Source organism: Cavia porcellus, unplaced genomic scaffold, assembly GCF_034190915.1.
Source record: "Cavia porcellus strain 051 isolate PalLab524CR breed Dunkin Hartley unplaced genomic scaffold, mCavPor4.1 scaffold_1, whole genome shotgun sequence".
Classification (NCBI taxonomy): Eukaryota; Metazoa; Chordata; class Mammalia; order Rodentia; family Caviidae; genus Cavia; species Cavia porcellus.
In genome coordinates this window covers 159,769,942-159,788,874 of record NW_026947484.1, presented here as the reverse complement: position 1 = coordinate 159,788,874, position 18,933 = coordinate 159,769,942, and the positions used below count along the sequence as shown (strand labels likewise).

At 40.3% G+C, this 18,933-nt stretch overlaps 1 protein-coding gene across 2 annotated transcripts in view; it reads right to left on the bottom strand.

The window, feature by feature from the left end:
• The window catches only part of Ankrd13c (ankyrin repeat domain 13C), a 73,699-nt gene that overhangs the window by 39,006 nt on the left and 15,760 nt on the right, over window positions 1-18,933 (bottom strand). The window contains exons 2-3 of one of the 2 annotated variants that reach the window (XM_003478819.5): window positions 11,634-11,675; window positions 405-509 (exon numbers count right to left, since the gene is read on the bottom strand). In XM_003478819.5, the coding sequence (XP_003478867.3) occupies window positions 405-509; window positions 11,634-11,675 (147 nt within the window). The remainder of the gene's footprint in view (window positions 1-404; window positions 510-11,633; window positions 11,676-18,933) is intronic. The other variant, XM_063258352.1, reaches the window with a different exon arrangement.

Here is an 18,933-nt window from a genome sequence, read left to right as displayed (position 1 = left end):
CTTCTGTAACCCCAGCACTGCAGAGGCTGAGGCAAGGGGATCGCCGTGAATTCAAGGCCAGCCTGAACTACATAGCAACATCCTGATTCAAACAAACTAAAATCAATCTATCGATCAAAAAACAGAAAGGACAAGGGGCGAGTGGGGAAAAAAATTTAAAATAAAAAAAAAGGGCACTCAAGTGTCAACTTAAAAAAGTCCTCTTATTAGCAGGGTAGAATACTGCAAAAGGAGAAGAATGATTCACAGTGTCTTTTTAAACATGATTCTATTCTTTTCGTGCACACTCAGTGTTTAAATTCTTCAGTCACAGTTCACCTATCCGTTTATGGACGGTGCAAAGGCTCCAAATGTGTGAATGACCCCAAGTGACAACGGGCTCCACTCCGTGGCCGGCAACTTACTCATCTGTCTGTCTCCATAGCTGATGGCTTCTGCCAGCGGACTCCATCCCTGAGCGTTTTTCACCTTGACCGGAGCATTGTGAGCCAGGAGTAAGTGGGCACATTCTGTAACACAAAGCAGGGGGCATCAATAGCACACACAGCTTCCAGAGTCTCCGGAGAAAAGCACCATGCAGGAGTTTAGCAAGGTGAGTTAATAATGCACGTATTTGTAAACAATGTACTATATAATTAGATATTCTACTTCCCATGTTGTCGAGTTAGGTTATTTCAGATTCCAGATTTAGAAGCACCCATTCTCTACCTAAAAATAAAACGGATCTCTCTGCAAAAAATGCATTATGCTACCAACAGTCTCCAAGACCATTCTAAGAATATACAAACCTCAATAGTAATTTGCACTCAAATATCTATAATCCATAAGACCCCAAAGAAGATCTGTGTGTCTGTAATGTCCAAGAAAGCTCACCATTTATTTCAGAAAAAAAAAAGATTTTTTAAAAAAAAGCTATGTTTCCATAAACACTGATTTTTCAAACTTCATAATTTTTAGTTGGAACAACACCCCTAAAGGGCAAAACTCTGCTTATAAGGACCAAGGCAGATAATTTTCCAAATATTCAAAATTAAGTGTTCTATAGGTTGAGAAATCTTTTTAAAATTAAACATTAGAAGTCCATTAACAGGCAAAAGGGAGATCTAGACAGTGTAGCCCCACGCCCATCATTCACAGGCATGCACACTCAGGAAGTGGTACCAGGCATGTACTGCAAGCCCTTTCCACCACCCAGCACCAGGTACCAGCCGAGCAGAGGGGGCACAGTGTCTTCCTACCGAAGAGCTTGTGTTCGATGTTGGGAGAAAATACATGAATGAAAACGAAAGCTAACACAGGTAGTGCTCCAAAGGGAACAAAGATGTTAGGAAAGTGTGGCCTGGGGGCTATGGGTGAAGAGGAATGACTCCTTTATCACTGTTCCTGGGGAGAGAAGGAAACCCTCTACTGGCACCGAAACTATCAGCATAAAGTAAACCAGTACGGAAATTCCCAGCTGTGTTTGAGAAAGCCTGTCAATACGTTGGTACCTAAGAGTATGTACCAGGAGGTTTATTTTAGGGCTGTGTGCAGCGGCAAACACACTGAAAAAACCTGCTGGCACATGGAAAAGCAGAGGCACCTTTCCCCTGCATCACTGGAGTAACAATATGCCACCTCCATTTAAAGAACAGCGTTGTTCCAAAAGGGCCAAGGAGCCAGCTAGAATGGTCAGACACTGACCAAATCTGAGAACCAGCCACGTAGTGAGAACACACTGAAAAATACCTGACATCAGCAAATAACAGGAAGAGTGAACTGGCCGCAGCACAGTTAGTGGTGCACACTGCAACCCCACTGGAGGCTCAAGGGATCCACATTCTAGCACAGCCTGGGCAACTTACTGACTCAGCAAGACCCTGCTCAAGAACACATAAAATTAAAATGGTCTGGGAATACAGGTCAGTGCAAAGGCCCTGGGTTCAGCCCCCCAGACTGTGAAGAAAGAGAGGTACACAGATGGATACACAGATAAAAGAGTGATGAGTTCTTTGCTGAACAATGTAATTCCAGCTTAATAAATGGCCAAATTGGAAGGTAAGCATACTACAGCATCCAGTGTAATAACACAATGAGGCAAAACTTCTAAATGAATGCTAAATCCACTAGGTAAAAAGTTATGTGTCATAAAATTGGATACTAACAGGGTTCCAAAGTGCTGCCCCCAAATTACTTACCAATTAAAACCAGAACAATGCTCCTTTATAGTGGACCTATCTGGAGATCATTATCAAACATTACCTTAGCAGCATCAATAATGGACTACCCTATCATCTGTGCCCTAAGGTGATACAGTGCAAGGATCTCAGCACCTCCAGGGGAGAACTTTTCCCAGAAACGTTTAACTTTATCTCAACAAATTCCTATTGCTACTTTCCAATTTATGAAAAAGACAAATAACTTAAAAACTATCATGAGGGGGCTGGGGATTTAGCTCAGCGGCATAAGCGCCTGCCTTGTAAGCAGGCAGTCGTGAGTTCGATCCCTAGTAATAAAAACGAAAAAGACCAAAAAAAAAAAAAAAAAAACTATCATGAGAAAATAATCAGACGAATGCAAGTTGGAGAACATTCCAAAAGTCAACTGGATAAGACTTTTTGCAAAGTTTAGGCATAAAGTAAAGAAAACTGGCAAACCCTGCTCTACATTACAACAGAGACATAGCCAAGTGTGGCAAGTTAACTTCAGATGGGTGACATTTTAATATAAACCCCCCAAAGACACTTTTGGAACAACTGCAGAAATGTGAATATGCACAGGCTATGAGGTGACATTATAACAATTCTTCAGCAAAATAATAATGTAATTATGAAGAACATCCTGATTTCTACATGCTGACATATAAGGGGTGGAATGTCATACATCTAGCCTTTTTTTTTTTTTTTTTTTTTTTTTTGGAAATAGGGTCTCACTATGTAGCCCAGGCTGACCTCAGACTCACAGTGATCCTCCTAAGTCTCCCAAGTGCTGGGATTACAAGTGTGCACCACCATGTGGCTAGTGCCTACACTTTTAAAATTGTACAGAAAAAAGTAACACAAAGAAAGATAAAAAAGTACAGTAACTATGATCTAATGTTACCATAATCGAGCCTATTTGAAGAGTATGTGTGTTCACTGATAAAATCTTTCAATTTTGCAGTATATTTAAAGTGTTTCATAGTAAAATACTGAATTAAAAAAAGGAACAGGAATGTTTCTAAATGTCAAAAGAAATGAATCAGAACTATCCCAAGAGATTTAAAGAATTTTCAATGTATAACTGATACAATGTACCTACCAAAAGCAGAAATGCATTGTCTCATTTAAAGAAATGACTAAAGAATTTATAACATATGTGAGCATGTGCCTTCAGACAAATATGCACATCCTGCACCTAATTAGCATGGCTAAGAACTAACTGGAAGAACAATCAAGTTCTATCAGAGGTCATAAGTAAAAAGGGGACAGCCAAGCTGAAAAGAATTTGTTTTTTAAAAAGGATGAAAAACAAACGGACTCCCTCCCCAAAAACCCTCCCACTGGGTTTTAGGAAAGGATACACATAAGTGTGCATGCCTAAGAAACTCAGGGAAGGCAAGCATGGAAGAACTCTAAAGCCTTCCAGGGCTATTTCACAATATACTTTTGAGGGGAAAAAGTAAACACGGCAAAGCGCTGTGTGTCCTAATGCTGCTTCAGAATGCAAACTAAGCCCCTCGGTTCAGGGCAAGGAGTAAGGTGCGAAGGGCAACCTCCAGCTTCCAGCACAGATCACACCAGAAAAAGAAGAGGAGAGACCATGCTGTTCCTCCTCTACCCTGCATTTCTTCAGTTGTTTCAGTATGGCTACACTAGTCATGGAAGAAGCATTAGCAGAAATTTTAAACTTAAAAACATTGTTTATCCATAAGGGTACCGTGTCTTGTCGGAGGAACTAGTATGAGACTCACGTGCTATGCCAGGTATGTCAACAGATTTCAGATGCACAACGGAACCACAAGAGCAGGTGCCCGCTACTCCCTGGTGTAATTCATCTGCGGTAGAGAGGTGCCACTAGACAATCAGATACCACAGCTACGCTGATCACCCAGCATAGACTCTTATATATGAGATCAGAAACTGGAGCCACCAAATGTCTGCTCTCAGCAATGTTAAAAGTGAGTGGTGAGAAAATGCGGCCGATTGGCAACAGGGCTCTAAAGGTCAACGAATGCAGAAAGGCGCCAGGAAGAAGTCAGGACTTGAAGGCATGGACAAACTGAAATCATAAACCATGAAAATCACACAGAGATAAGTGAGCACTGGAAAGGTGATAAAATACAGAGCAGATTGCTGGGTGTGGTGACAATGCCTGAAATCCCAGCTAAAGGCAGATGGATTGTCCTGAGTTCAAGGTCAGCCTGCACTACATAATGACCTCTCAAAACATAAACACACACACACACACACACTAGATGGGGTACATAGGAAAAATGGGAACCTAATAGGTCATTCAAAGAGATCTTCGTGAGACTGAGAATCATACTAATTCTATACTTATTTCAAGGAAAAAATAAAAAATTACATGAAAGACTAAGACTGAATTAAAAGTTGTAGCAACTAATTTAAAGAAACCTACTCTTATGTTTCTAACTTACACAATGAAAAGTAAAGATTTCTTATTATACCTCCTCAAGATTTACTATGTTCCTTATTTAAGTATTTTTGCATTTCCATGTAAATTCATAGCTAAAAATCCCCACGTAATATGGTTACTTTTGTCAATGGACCCAGAAACTTAAAAAAAAAAAAATCAGACTTCTATAAAATAAAGTTTTTCAGTAGGTTAAATGGATTAAAAGGCTGGCACGCGGCACAGACCCGTGACCCTAGCACTTGGGAGGCTGAGGCAGGAGAACTGCCACAAGTTAGAGGCCAGCCTGGGTCACATAATGAGACTCTGTTTCAACAAAACAACAACCACTATGACGAAACAAATGAGTAAAAAAAGGGACTAAATGAAACTCCTAAGGCATTCCCCTCATCCTCTCCTTCAATCAACAAATACTATTTAAGTGCTCCAAGACATTTCTGTTTATAAATATGTAAATAAAAAGTGGCCTTCAATGTGATCACTGAAGCTGTAGCTTAGAAAACTACCACACACTGTACAAGCAATTCCCAAAACCACAGGCAAAGTGGATCTTTCCTCTTCTGCACATTTCAATCCTACTCTTCCGCAACCCAATACAAAAAGAGGGCGTGCAGAACCAGGAAAATGTGAATGGAAGAGTACACTATTTGTGGTTCCCAGAAGATCCCAGAAGAATAAGCACCCCAAGTGTCTCCTTCAATCATTCCCACCGCACTCTCCCTTCAAGGTAAATATGAAAGAGATCAAAGATCAAAGTGCCCTGACTACTTTAATTCAACGCCTGCCCAAGGTAGACCTCCAGGAGACACATCAGCATACCACCTGCTAACAAGTTCCACAATAAAGAAATCTGCTTAACTCTTATTAACCGGACATTTTTCAAATTGATGGAACCTCGAAACTTTTAACTTCTTCTAATTACCTGCCCATGAATGAAGCATTTTGGACTGAGATGGCACATGCCTATGGTAAAGCATACAGAACACGCATCGGAACTGCCACGCCTATAGCAGCAGTGACAGAAAGTCAGCTCACCATCAGATCCTGATGCATCCACACCACCTCCTCACACACTGACTGTGGGAAGATCCCAGATCAGCACCAAGGCTCAGAAAGCTGCATGCGAGCCACCTCACACATGGACTACATGCCTGGGCAAGCCTCCGCAAGAATACTGCAAGGCAGGACATGGAAATGGAGGTTCTGGAGCTACTGGCTCCAAGTTAAAACCCAGTTTCTGTCACCTCAGGGTAATCAAACTGTCTGTCCTTAGGGCTGTTTTGCACCTGTGAAACAGAGCTAACAGTGCACTGCTGCAAGAAAGAGTCCAGTCAATAAATACATGTAAAGTGCCAACAAAAGCACTTGGAGGATTATGATCAGTGCATTTCAGATACATGCTGGAGATCTGATGCAGTGTTCCGGGGTAGCTTGAGTAGTAACCGATCACATTTAGGACTCCATCGGGTACCTTCTTAGCAAGAAAGCTGCAGGAGAGCTGTCTCTGCCCATGTCCCACCGGCTTCCTTCCTGACGGCCCTGATCCTTGTGTCTACCCATGCTAAAGCAGAGTTCATTGTATGAGCTTGCCATCTACCCACCATTCATGACTTGGCTTAAGAGGAATCAAACTTTTTGCTCAGACATTTAGAAACAGAAACACCTGAGTAAGTTTCTTAATGACAAATGGGAAAATGGCAAAGCGGTGAGCAGCAGAGAAGGAGCCTCTCCAAGACCTGGGGTCCAGACGCTGCAATACAGCAATGTAAGGAAGACAAGGAGGAGGAAAGTGGATCCTGGGGACCCACCAAGGGTCTGAATAGAGAACTGATGCTCACAGCGGGAGCAAAGAGAGAGACCTCGACCATGACTCACTGCTTAGGCTGGCAGCTCAGACCTGTACGTCCATGGAGGCGCTGGTGACTGCAGGCCTCCATGGAGAAACCCACCAGTGGACCCAAGCAATGGACACAGTGGAAAGTGGTCACAGTGGCTGGTGAGTTATTCAGATTCAGCCATCTCCCAGGACAGGGCAACTGGCAGTAGCCATCCCAGAGAGGGGCTCACTGAGCCTGGAACTCACAGCAACTGTGGGCTGGCTCCAGTTAGTGGCCACCAGTATCAGGGTGAGGCGGAGCCAAGTTCAAGGCAGCAGGAAGTTGAGTCTAAGCTGGCAAGAGAAATCCAGTGTTGCAGGCTGAACAACTCAGGTTCCAGCTTCACAGCCAGAAACCAGCCTGAACGGCAGTGGACCCAAGGCACAGGCTTGCTGGGATTATCCACTGCCCCACCAGAAAGCCACGGCCGGTTTCTTGGGATTCACTGACACAGACCTGGACTCTGATGTCCACTCTGTCTACTGGTGACAGCACAGCCATGCCCTGAAGGGATATTTTTCTTATTTTCTTTTCCTTTTCTTCTTCTTATTTGAAGGTGAACATTATTTCTAGTGTTCTTCTTGTTCTTATTCTGTTGTTCTTATTTCTTCTGCTTTCTCTCTTGCCAGTTTCCCTAAATTTGTGTAATCTTCCTTTATCCTCCCCCTCCATGCTTCTAATATCTTCCTCTTCTATTTTCCCCCTTAACTCCTTTTACATATTTTACCTTGAGGATAAAGTTGCTATACTGGAGACATTTTTATTGTATACAATTTTCTGGTCTTTTCTTATATAACCACAAATTTAGTTTATATAAAGGTGGAAAATTAGTAGTTCCCACAGTTTATCATCTTCTAAACTATGTTTGATACTATTGTTATTGCTGATTGTATTCCTTTAGGGGCCAGGGATACAGCTCAACAGCACAGCACCTGCCTGGCAAGCGCAAGGTCATGAGTTTGATCCCCAGTACAAACAAAACAAAACAAAACAAAAACCTGTTGGTACCACTTTAGCCAACGTGATATAATTGTTCTAATGAATTCTTCTTCATATTCCCATGACATAAGGGTCATAAAAAATATTCTTGGCCAGTGCCAAACAACCAGCAGCTCAGCCAAACAGGAAGCAACTTATCCCAAATAAATTGAAGAGGCAGGATCTTGCAGCAGACTGGAAACCCAAAAGCCACTACTCCTGGAAGACAACTCTGAGGAGCAGCTGTTTCCTAAGGGTTCTAAGTACTAGCCAAGAAGCTACTTGCCATGAGCAATTTATAAGCATCAACCCAAGGAGTAAACAGAAAGACAGACAGGCAGACAGACAGAGAGACACTTAAGCAAGATGCAAACCCAGACTTGCAGCTCACCAAAGGCAAACCCAGAGGACAATGATGCAGAACAATTCAAAAGTCACTGGCCAGGACTCTCTGAGGTGGTGGCCACAGCAGTAACAAAACAGATGAATGAGGCTCTAGGAAACAATCAAATTACAGAGACCATGACCATAATGAAAGACATGGTGAGTACTCCAGAGCAGAAATAGATTTTTTAAAAAAGTGCAGCAGATAAGGAAAATGTTGGCTATCATAAATGCCCAACATAGGAAAAAAATGGAATCCATGAAACATTCAAACAGATACTCAGGAGGCTAAAAGTTCCACCGAAACTATACACAACAGAATGAGCCAATGTGAGAACAGAATATCAGATCTAGAAGAGCAGATTGCAGTTAGTTAGCATGAAGATTTCTTAAAATTAGCAAGGGACCATGAGAAATAAATCCAGCAGCTGATAGATGACATAAAAAACAGCATAAGATTGATCAGAGTCAATGAAAAAAGCAGGCAAGAGTACAGACAACATAAAAGAAAAAAAAGACTTGTTCACAGAAGTGATGGCAGAAAACTTCCCAAGCAGGAAAAAGATTTTCACAAACAGATGGGTGAGACATTGTCCTAAGTTACTTTTCTTTCACTGCTCAAATTTTGAACAAATGGACTTAACAGTTATCTAAGTATGCCACTCCACAATATCAGAATACACATGCTTCTCAGCTGCAAATGGGAAATTCCACTAAGCAGACCATATACTAGCTCATAGAACATGCTTAAGTAAATGCAAAGAAACTGAAATTAACTCATGCTTATGATTAGTCCATAGTACAATAAAACTGGAAATCAGTGACAAAAGAAAACACAAGAACTTCATAAATACATGGAAATTAAATAGTACCTTGCTGGCCAACCAAAGGATCACAGACAAAATTACAGTTTCTACAATTAAACAATGCCAATACAACATACTTATGGAAAGCAATCCTAAGAGGGAAATTTATAGTGGTGAATTCCCAGATCAGAAGAGCACAAGCTCAAATCAGCAACATAATGAACCTTAAGCTTCTAGCAAAAGAAGGTCAAGTCAAGCTCAAAGTGCGTGTAAAAGAGGAAATTATAAAAATCAGAGTACAAATTAATACAATAACACTAAGAACACAAATCAGTGAATTAAAGAGTTAGTTCTTTGAGAGATTAAATAAAACTGACAAGTCCTTAGTCAACCTTAACAAAAAAAGGAAAGACTCAAATCCATGTAATTAGGAATGAAAAGAGTAAAATCAAAATAGATCCTACAGAAATCCAAAAGATCACCAATACCTACTTTGGGAGCTTGTATTCTAATAAGATAGAAAACATAGCAAAAATGCATAGATTCCTAGAAACATCTGAATTACCAAAGATGAGTCAAGAAGTTACAAAAAATTCAAAATAAATCCAATATCACTCAATGAAATTGAAGATGTAATTAAAAACCTACCAACAAAGAAAAGCCCAAGACCTTACAGATTCACTGCTGAAATCAGAAACGACCTAATGCTGATACTTCTCAAACTCTTTAATGGAAATAAAAAGGAAATTAAAAATGAAAGTAATGAATGAAAGTAAAAAGGAATTCTCAAATTCATTCCTAGAAGCAAGCATTACCTGATACCAAAATCAGAGAAGGATCAAACCAAAAAAGAGAACTACAGGTCAATCTTCTTAATGAACATAGATGCAAAACTTCTTCAGCAAGACACTGGCAAACAGAATGCAGCAAATCACCGGATTTACTGATTATACAGCAGTACCAACCAGGATTTATCCCAGGGATGCAGGGATGGCTCAACATACATGAATCAACAAATATAAGATACTGTACTACAGAGCCAAGACAAAAATCACATGATCATCTCAAACAGATGCAGAAAAATGAATTTCAGAAAACTGGAATAGATGGTTTTTACCTCAACCTGATAAAAGTCATCTATGACAAACCAACACTCAACATCGTACTAAAAGACAAAAATTGAAAGCTTCCGGTGTAAAATCAGGAAGACAAGGATGCCCATTGCACCACTCCTATTCAATATAGTTCTGGAAACACTAGCCAGAGAAATTATACAGGAAAAAGAAATAAAAGGAGTAAAGATAGGAAAGAAAAAAGTTAAATCATCATTACTCACGGATGGCATGATACTTTACAGAGAAGACCCCAAGAACTCCACCAAAAGACTGTTAGTTTTAATGAGCCAATTCAGATACAAAGTCAACACTCAAAATGCAATAGCATTCCTGTACACAAATAACACACCTCACTGAGAGAGAAATTAGGGAAACACCTGTCACCATAGCACCCAAATAAAATGAAATACTTAGGAATCAATCTAACAATGTAGCTTACATTGAAAACTATAATACTCTGAAAAAAAAGATCCAAGAGGCATCAAAAAATGGAAAGTTATCCCTTGTTCTTGGGTAGGAAGGACCAACATAGTAAAAATGGGCATACGAAGTTGTTATATGGATTTAACACAATCCTGACCATGTTTATAGCTGCACAATTTATAACAGCTGAGTCTCAGAAACTACCTACCTGCCCAACAGTGGAGGAATAGATAAAGCATAGATAAAGATAGGGTTTTTTACACAATAGAGTACTACTCTGCCTTTAAGGATAAGTCATGTGAAGTCCTGAGTTTGACCCCTGGTACAAAAAAAAAAAAAAAAGGATAAACCTGGGACATTTCCAGTTAAGTGGCTGCACCAAGATCATTCTCTTAAGGGAAGTCAGACACACATGTGTAAATACTGCATGGTTTCTCCAGTATGAGAAACCAAAAGTGCAAATAGGGACCAGAATGTATAGTAGATATTGGGAAATGGGAAGAAAATGTTCAAATGGCAAGGGGAACAAAAAAGGAGAAGAAAGAACAGAAAAGAAGGGATAAGAAAAAAATAGAAAAATGGGGAAAAAATAAATATTATGCCATATGACAATAAGAGACATTCATAATGATAATTTTAGATTAGAAAGAAAAATATTAAATCCATTGGTCTGTTTAAAAACACAGGAATGAATTTTTAAAAGATTCTTACCAAAGATACAGAATTTAAAAATCTAGCACTCAGAGGGCTTTCAATCACCTATCTGAAATCCTCACTTTTCAGATTAATTACAAACCCAGGTAATTGAAATTGCATTACATGTAAAGATAACATACAAAAACAGACCTTTTTTTTTTTTTTTTTTGAGACAGAGTCTTGCTATGTAGTTCAGACAGCCTTGAACTCATTATGTAGTACAGGATATCCTCAAACTCCCAGTGATTCTCCCGCCTCGGTCTCCTGGGTGCTGAGATTATAGGCGTGTACCACCATACCCATCTCAAAAGTAGACCTTTTCCATTTTTCTAGTTAAAGAATATACAGGCATAACATTTTTATGATCTATTTAAAATACTAAAGACTCAATTAATGAGTCGAGATATAACCAAATATTTCAGTTTTTAAATTTAAATTTCTTATAAAAATCTTCTCATATTAAAAGTACTATAACATAGTTAATGTCTTCTAAAGTTATAAATATGTTTGATAAAATAGCCAACTAAGAGAAAAAAAAAAAAAAACAGTTCTAAATGACATGAAAGTTAGTACAAGATTTCCTCTAATTCTTTAAAAAAATCGGCGACGGAAAATGAAAAAATACTAATTTTAACATACCACAGCCCATGCTCAATTACAGAGACATTAACAAATGTGATCTTAGAAATTTAAACAGACGAAACAGGCATGAAGTTAAACAGAAAAAATAAAATACTAACCTTTATTTCCTAACATCACAGCAAGATGTAAAGGAGTGTTTCCTAAAATTAAAAACAAAAATTAAATTAGAAGTTGTAACAACATAAAAATGTTCATGTCACAGTGGTTTTGGTTTCCTCAGAGAGCTCACTGGCAAATCCAAAGTCAGGGAAGCCCTGGCTCCCAAGCCCCCAGGAGGATACGTTCTACCTTTGGCACCCTTTTCCACACTGATTTCCGATGCTCCTAGCTGCTAATTGATCACATCAATCTTTGCTCCTTTGGCAAACAATTTAAATATCTATTAATCCTTTACATGGTAATCAGTGAGACTCATGGCAGTCCTCAAGTTATCTAGAACTCTTAGAGACTGATATGGAAATAAAAGCTTATTACAAGAAGCACAGAATGGCAACAGAACACAGAACAGAGCCCCAAACTCTGAAACATGCTTTAAGGAGTGAATCAGACACGTCATCCCAACACTCAGGAGGCTGAGGCAAGAGGACTGCTGTGAGTTCAAGGCCAGCGTGGGTTACTCAGGAATACCCTGTCTCTGAGAGAGAGAAAGAGAGAGAAAGAGAGTCATAGAGAGAGCGCGAGCAAGCAAAAGAAATGTGTAGAGGAACAAAAACATTATCAGTAAGGAATCCAGGCTAAAGGAAAGGAAGGGAAGGGAAGGGGGGGAGGACAGAGAAAAGGTCCCAAGCCCCACGGGAAAGGACAGTGTGTAGGTGGGCAGTGCACAGTGGAATGGGAAGACAAAAAAAGGCAGTGGAGACCAGGAAGCCTGCTGCACAGTCTGACAACACAGAATGGTTTCAAAATGACACCAAGCAGCAACCTAGCAAGCTGTGATTACATAAAAAAGACCACAGTAATTGAAAATAACTTTGTTGAATAAAATTCATGCACATTAATTAAGAAGTGAGTCGTTTTACAGAATTCTCTGTATAAAGAGTGGTAAGCTGACCATTATGAAAGGGTCACATGCACGGTAAAACAGGCTGAGCTGCCCTTTAAGACATGTGTGAAATCCTCCCAACATTTTACTGCGACAAAATCTTTCGAAGCAATGAGCACACACCAGCCAGCCAGCCAGCCAGCCAGCCAGAGATACTGGGGATGAAGCCCAGGAGGCTTCACCACTGAGCTATACCCCTGACCCTTTCTATTTTTTGAGAGGATCTCACTTAAATTGCCCAAGCTGGCTTCAAAAATGCAATCCTCCTGTCTCAGCCTCCAGTATAGGCAAGGATCACTGAGCCCTGAAACACACACACACACACACACACACACACACACACACACACACTTGCTCCTGAAGGTAGAATGAAATAAGAATCATTGGCAACCTCTGCAAGATGCCACTTTGAGTAAAACTTAAAGAACAACACAAACAAATTGGCTAAATTTAAAACAAAAGGTCAAGTTAAAAAAAAAAAAAACTAAATTGCGGCAAACCTCTGGATCTTAACCCTTAGGGACAAAAAATAAGAAAGGTTTAGAGATATAATTCACATTATATTTTTCAAACCCATTTTTTAGAAGTTCCAATTTCTACAAGTCACTAGGCCGGTATGAGACCTGGCATTTTCAACACTTTCTAGTTGATAAGGAAACTACAATACAAATTGTTAACAACTGTGCACTGGAAAAATGTCTCCAGGAGAGAAAAACTGCTCACAATATTATTTAAGAAATGAGTCTAAACAGTTGCCTAATTATTTTTATAAGCTATTTTAAAAAGACAAACTTCAACCCTCCTGAAATTTCAAGTCCTTTGTTAAGCGTTAGAATCTCCTCAAAGTGCTATGATGTAATGTTCACAAAATTTATCTGGGTAGGAATAATACAAGGCAAATAAAAAAAGCATTTTTTGTTCTAGAAAAGCATTGTTCATGACTAGCGTAATATGGAGTACATAATGAAGAAAACACTTTCACTGAAGGTATTTTTAATATGTAAAGGTAGTCAACTCACTTCCTTTTGTGCTTATACTGAAACCAATTACCTATTTCAGACACTAAAGAAACTTCATGTCAATATTTCTATTTCTCTTTTCAAAAAACTGTAAAGTGGGCCAGGGGTTTAGCTCAGAGGTCTAAGTGCCTGCTTGGCAAACACGAGGTTATGAGTTTGATCCCCTGTGCCAAAACAAAGAAACAAAACTGTAAAGTCAGGAACTGACTCATAGCTGAAAGTTTTTAAGTCAAGGATTCAATAAAGCAGTTTTTCTGCTACTAACATGTTGCATTCAAACACTGAGGTGAACAAAACACTTAGGAACAATTTTAAATAGAATCATCTCTCAGGTGTGGTGGTGTACACTTATAATTCCAGGACTCGGGAGGTGAGACAGAAGGATTGCTGCAAATTTGAGGGCAGCCTGGGCTACAAAGTGAACTCAAGGCCAGCCTGAGCTACATAGGAACTCCCTGTCTCAAAAATCAATCAATCAATCATCCATTCATAGCAAATTAGGAACCATCTGTGGATCAGTTTAGTAAACTATTCTAGCTTTCAAGATCTTCAGCATAAGACAAAGAAAAAGATGTATCAACGTAGGTTAGTATCAATTCCCAAGTAAACTATTCTAGCTTTCAAGATCTTCAGCATAAGACAAAGAAAAAGATGTATCAACGTAGGTTAGTATCAATTCCCAATCGACTGGTCTACAATGAGGTCTCCTTCTTCCCTACAGAACATTATAAACTAGCCAGAAGTGGCGGTACAAGCCTTCAATACCAGCCCTGAGGAGGCTGAGGCAGGAGGATCATAAGGAGAGGCCAGCCTGGGCTACCCAGTCCTTTTTTTTTTTTCCCCTTTTTTAAAATTTTTATTGGTACTGGAGATCGAACTCACGACCACCTGCTTGCAAGGCAGGTGCTCATGCCACTGAGCTAAATCCCCAGCCCCACCCAGTCAGTTTTGAAGGCCAACAGGGAGACGGGTCACAAAAATCCAACCCACCTCCCCCCTCAAAACAACCTAAACTTCCTAAGCTTGCATTCACATTCTGACAACTTACCACACAAAAATGGAATTTAAAAAAAAGTAAAATTTATGCACAATTCAGAGCTAAAACAAGTTTTCTGTGCCCTAAAGTGTATGTTCACACAGTGCTATGGTAGCTCAACACACAGGGCTGTGGGCGCCTCCAGATCCAGCTCTCATCACTGCCCTACAGCAATACTGCAATTAATTTTACAATAGAAACCGGACAGCACTACACTGCTACTTCAAAGAAAAGAATTAGATCCTCCACTTTTGTCACTTTGTCTTTTCTGCTACTGGGCCTTGAACTCATGACCTGGTGTGGTGGCACAGGCCAGGAACACCAGCACTCAGGAGGCTGGGGCAAGAAGACTGCAGTGAATTTGAGGTCAGCTGGGCAATACAGTGAAGTCGAGGCCAGCTTGCATGACACAGCCCTGTCTCAAACAAAAGCATTTACAAAGAAATGAGACAACTTAACAATCAACCCTAGTAGCATCAACAGTCTGGAATCCTGCAATTAAAATGCAATAGGTAGTAGCTTTTATAAGAGTTGCAAACACCAATACTTCTATAACTTGGAAACTGCAAATGTTTTGGTGGTTTGTTTTCATGGAACTGAGGATTGAACCCAGCGCCTTAACTCTTAACTACAACCCCAGCTTTTCCTTACTTTGACTCAGTATCTCTCTAAGTCACAAAGCTGGCCAGTCTTGGTTAGAACTTATGATCCTACTGCCTCAGCTTCCCAGCATTCTGGAATTACAGGCAAGCACCAGCATATCCAGCTTCTGTGAGTCTTTCTTAAAGTTTAGACTAATTTATAAAACCATGTAAGCCCAGAGTTTCCTTTGAGACAACAGTTTTATTGTGGACCCACTGTCTTTAATAATTACAGTGTACTTAAAGTTTCCTGTTGCTGGGAAGGGAAGCCCCAGCCTTGCACATGGCAGGCATAGACTCCTCACTCCAGGTCCCTAATCCCTGTTTATGTTCATTCTGACAAATTAAATATTTCTATCATCAGCTTATCTAACTCTTCATTTACTGGCACACATTTTGTTCACAACATTCTAGTGATGCACTGACATTAAAATTTATTCTGAGACTCTTCATTCCTGACACATTATTTATAAGAGCTTTCAATCTAAAGTTCACCGATGTTACCTCCACTTTTCTTCAAAGTACAGCTTCAATTGGGGAGAAAAAAAATGGTGGCTTGCTAGGGGGCTGGGTACAGAATCTCTGTGGAGAAATCAGATCAAATGCTGGAATAGGACAACATGGAGAGGGTTAGACGAATGGATAATGATTCTTATTAACCAAGGCAGTAACCGAAGGGAAAAATGAAACTAGGAAGAGAAAGGAAAAGCGCAGGTGGAGAGCTGAAGCCAGACATGCTCACTGAGCCCCATTCCGCACTGTACTAGGTGCCCCCGGAGGATTTAAGGTCGCACTGAGACCACAGCTGCCGGGACTGGGAGTCAGCGAATCCGACTCTTAACGGGAGGATGTGGTGCAGTGAGCAGTGGATCCAAGGGGAAAAGCTATGTTGGCTCTCGGCGACCGCTGGAAATTAAGACCTGGGGCTCCTCGAAGTAGCCAGAGCAACCTGGCTGCACCAGAGGAGACTGTGAGAAGCTCCGGGCTCCAAAGCCGGACACCGTGCAGTTTTCTGACCAATCCGCGCTGTCCTGAGAATGCAGTGAAGACACTCAGCACAGTATACAGTGGACCCAAGAGGAAGATCTGCATTGATTCCTGGTGAGTGCTAGGGACTGGGTCCTACAGCTGCTGTTGCTGGCTGGAGGACATCTTGGAATTGGGCAGAGCCCGGTGCCTCAGTGACTTCAGATAGTCACCCCTGGTGCAGAGAAGTCTGGTAGAGGACAGCTTGGATTTGGGCTGAGCCCGGTGCCACAGTGACATCAGATAGTTGCCCCTAGTGCAGAGAGAACTGGCAGGATCTGTTGGGGCTGAACTACGACTCTGGTTGGGACCCAATAAGCAGATACAAAATTGTCGCGACTCTGTGACATCCAAAAGGTACAGCCTAACTTGTGGATTGACTGGCACAGAGGCTGGAGGCTAGCTTGCACCATCCCTGCATCCCTGCCTGTACCTCAGATAACAGCAAATTGGGGGGGGGGGGCAAAAACTCCAGTCAACAGGCTTTGGAAAGACCCTAAACAATATGGAGAGGGCCAGAGACCCCCAGGACACACCAGTCTGAAAGAAACCAGAAACATGACAAGAGATAAAAATTTAAAAACATCTCCAGCTGCCGAACCTGGGAAAATAAGCCCAGAAGAAATAAATACAGAAGAGAACCAGCACAGTAACCACCCAATACTAGACAGAGAATCAGCGGAAATAAAGAAATACCTCCATGACCCCATAGACAAATTTAAAACTGTACTTCTGATCCAAGTGAGGCAAGATATAAGGAGATTAACTAAAGAAATGATAAGCCCCTCCCAAGAGAACAGATAGAAGAACGGAGGAAATCAGAAAAGAAAGAGAAACCTCTGATAAAGAATTTAAACATAACCTAAAATACATGAAACAGATCCAAAAAGATTACCAGGAAACTAAAAACTCCATTGAAAACTGGCAAAACGCCTTGACAGAAACTAAAGTTAGCCTTTTAAGAGAGATTTATGATATACAATAGTGAACGAAAAGACCTCTTAAAAATAAGAAGGAACCAGAAAGAAACAATTCAAAGGCTAGAAGACAACAAAGGATACATAACTTAAGAATAAAGCACTTGAGCAAGGAAGCAGGAGTAATCAAAAATGAACTACAAAGAATATTCACAAATATATTAAAGGAAAACTTCCCAAGCATAGGAAAAAGAAATGATATCCAGACAAATGAGGCACACAGAATTACAGCCACCTAAAACCAAAACAGATCTACACCCAGACATATAATAATCGAGATTCCAGAAATCCACCAAAAGAACAGAATACTAAAAGCAGCCAGGGAAAAGAAGCAGATTACCTACCACGGGAAAATTATCAAAATAATAACAGACTTATCAACACAAACTCTCAAACTGAGAAGAGCCTGGGGGGAAATTACCCAAGCCCTGAAAGAAAATAATTTGCAACCAAGACTGATGTACCCAGAAAAACTCTCTCTCAAAATTAATAGAGAAATAAGATGTTTCCAAGACAAGTAGGAACTGTGGGAGTTCATGACCACCAACCCAACCCTAAAGAGAGTGCTGAAGGACATTCCAGAGAGAGAAAGGAAGGGATACCAGGATTCCAACAACAGCAGCAGAGAGGCCTCAATGAACAGGGCAGACAGTGGAATGAGGGAGTAAGGTGGACAACTTATAGCAGTAAAGTGGAGTAGCAGACATGAGGAAGAGACGGTAAGCTATAATCTTTAATATAGATAGTCCTGATACACTAAAAAAAAAAAAAAAAAAAAAAAAAAACAGGCAGAGTAGATTAGGAGGCAGGCTCCATCAAGATGCTCTGAATGGGAAATACACTCAACCCAAAGGGCAGTTAATAAACTGAAAGTCAAAGATGAAAAAGCAAAGATATATGCGACAGGAAACCAGAGAGAAATAGGGACAACTCATCCAGCAACCGCAGATAGATTGGAAAGCTATGACACTTTTGGACAGTGTAGAACTACAAAGCTGAAAGGAAGGAAAACTCTATTACTTTAGTGAGTAAAGGAGTACAGCTCAAGATCAAGCTCAGGGGTAGAAAGGTTCAGCAACACTCAAATAGACAACAGGCTGGCCCCCTAATTTAAAAACTAAAGGGGCTAGTGAGACCCAAAACATACAAAGCATCCTGAGAAGGGGAAAGGTGAAAAATAGCCTGAAAAGGGAAGGCAGAGGTCATTGTTAATAGTGTATCAGCATTTAAAAGTCATAGTAGTCTTATTGCTCCGTTTAGTTTGAACTTATTTTGTTCCGGTCTGTCCACTCATAGCAGATTTGAGGGCACAGACATCTAACCCAAAAATAGCAGATTATACGATGGTAACTATCCTTAATTTCCTATTAACTTAAAGTGAAACTCTGTATTACTGACATTGTCTTACTCTGACTGATCTTATTTGAATCTGGTTTGTTAGATCATGGTTTTGCCTTGGCTGATTTTACTCGAATTTGGTATGCCTGATTAGTATCAAGTCTAAAAGTAGAGACTACTACTCTGAAGATGACAAGATGTAAAAGCTATCCATATCAGTTTTGCTTATTAACCGCTCAAGTCCTACAATGCTTTCAAAGTTGTGTTTTTATAAAAATAGCTATGCAATACTATGCTTAACTGTATTAAGCCCAATGAT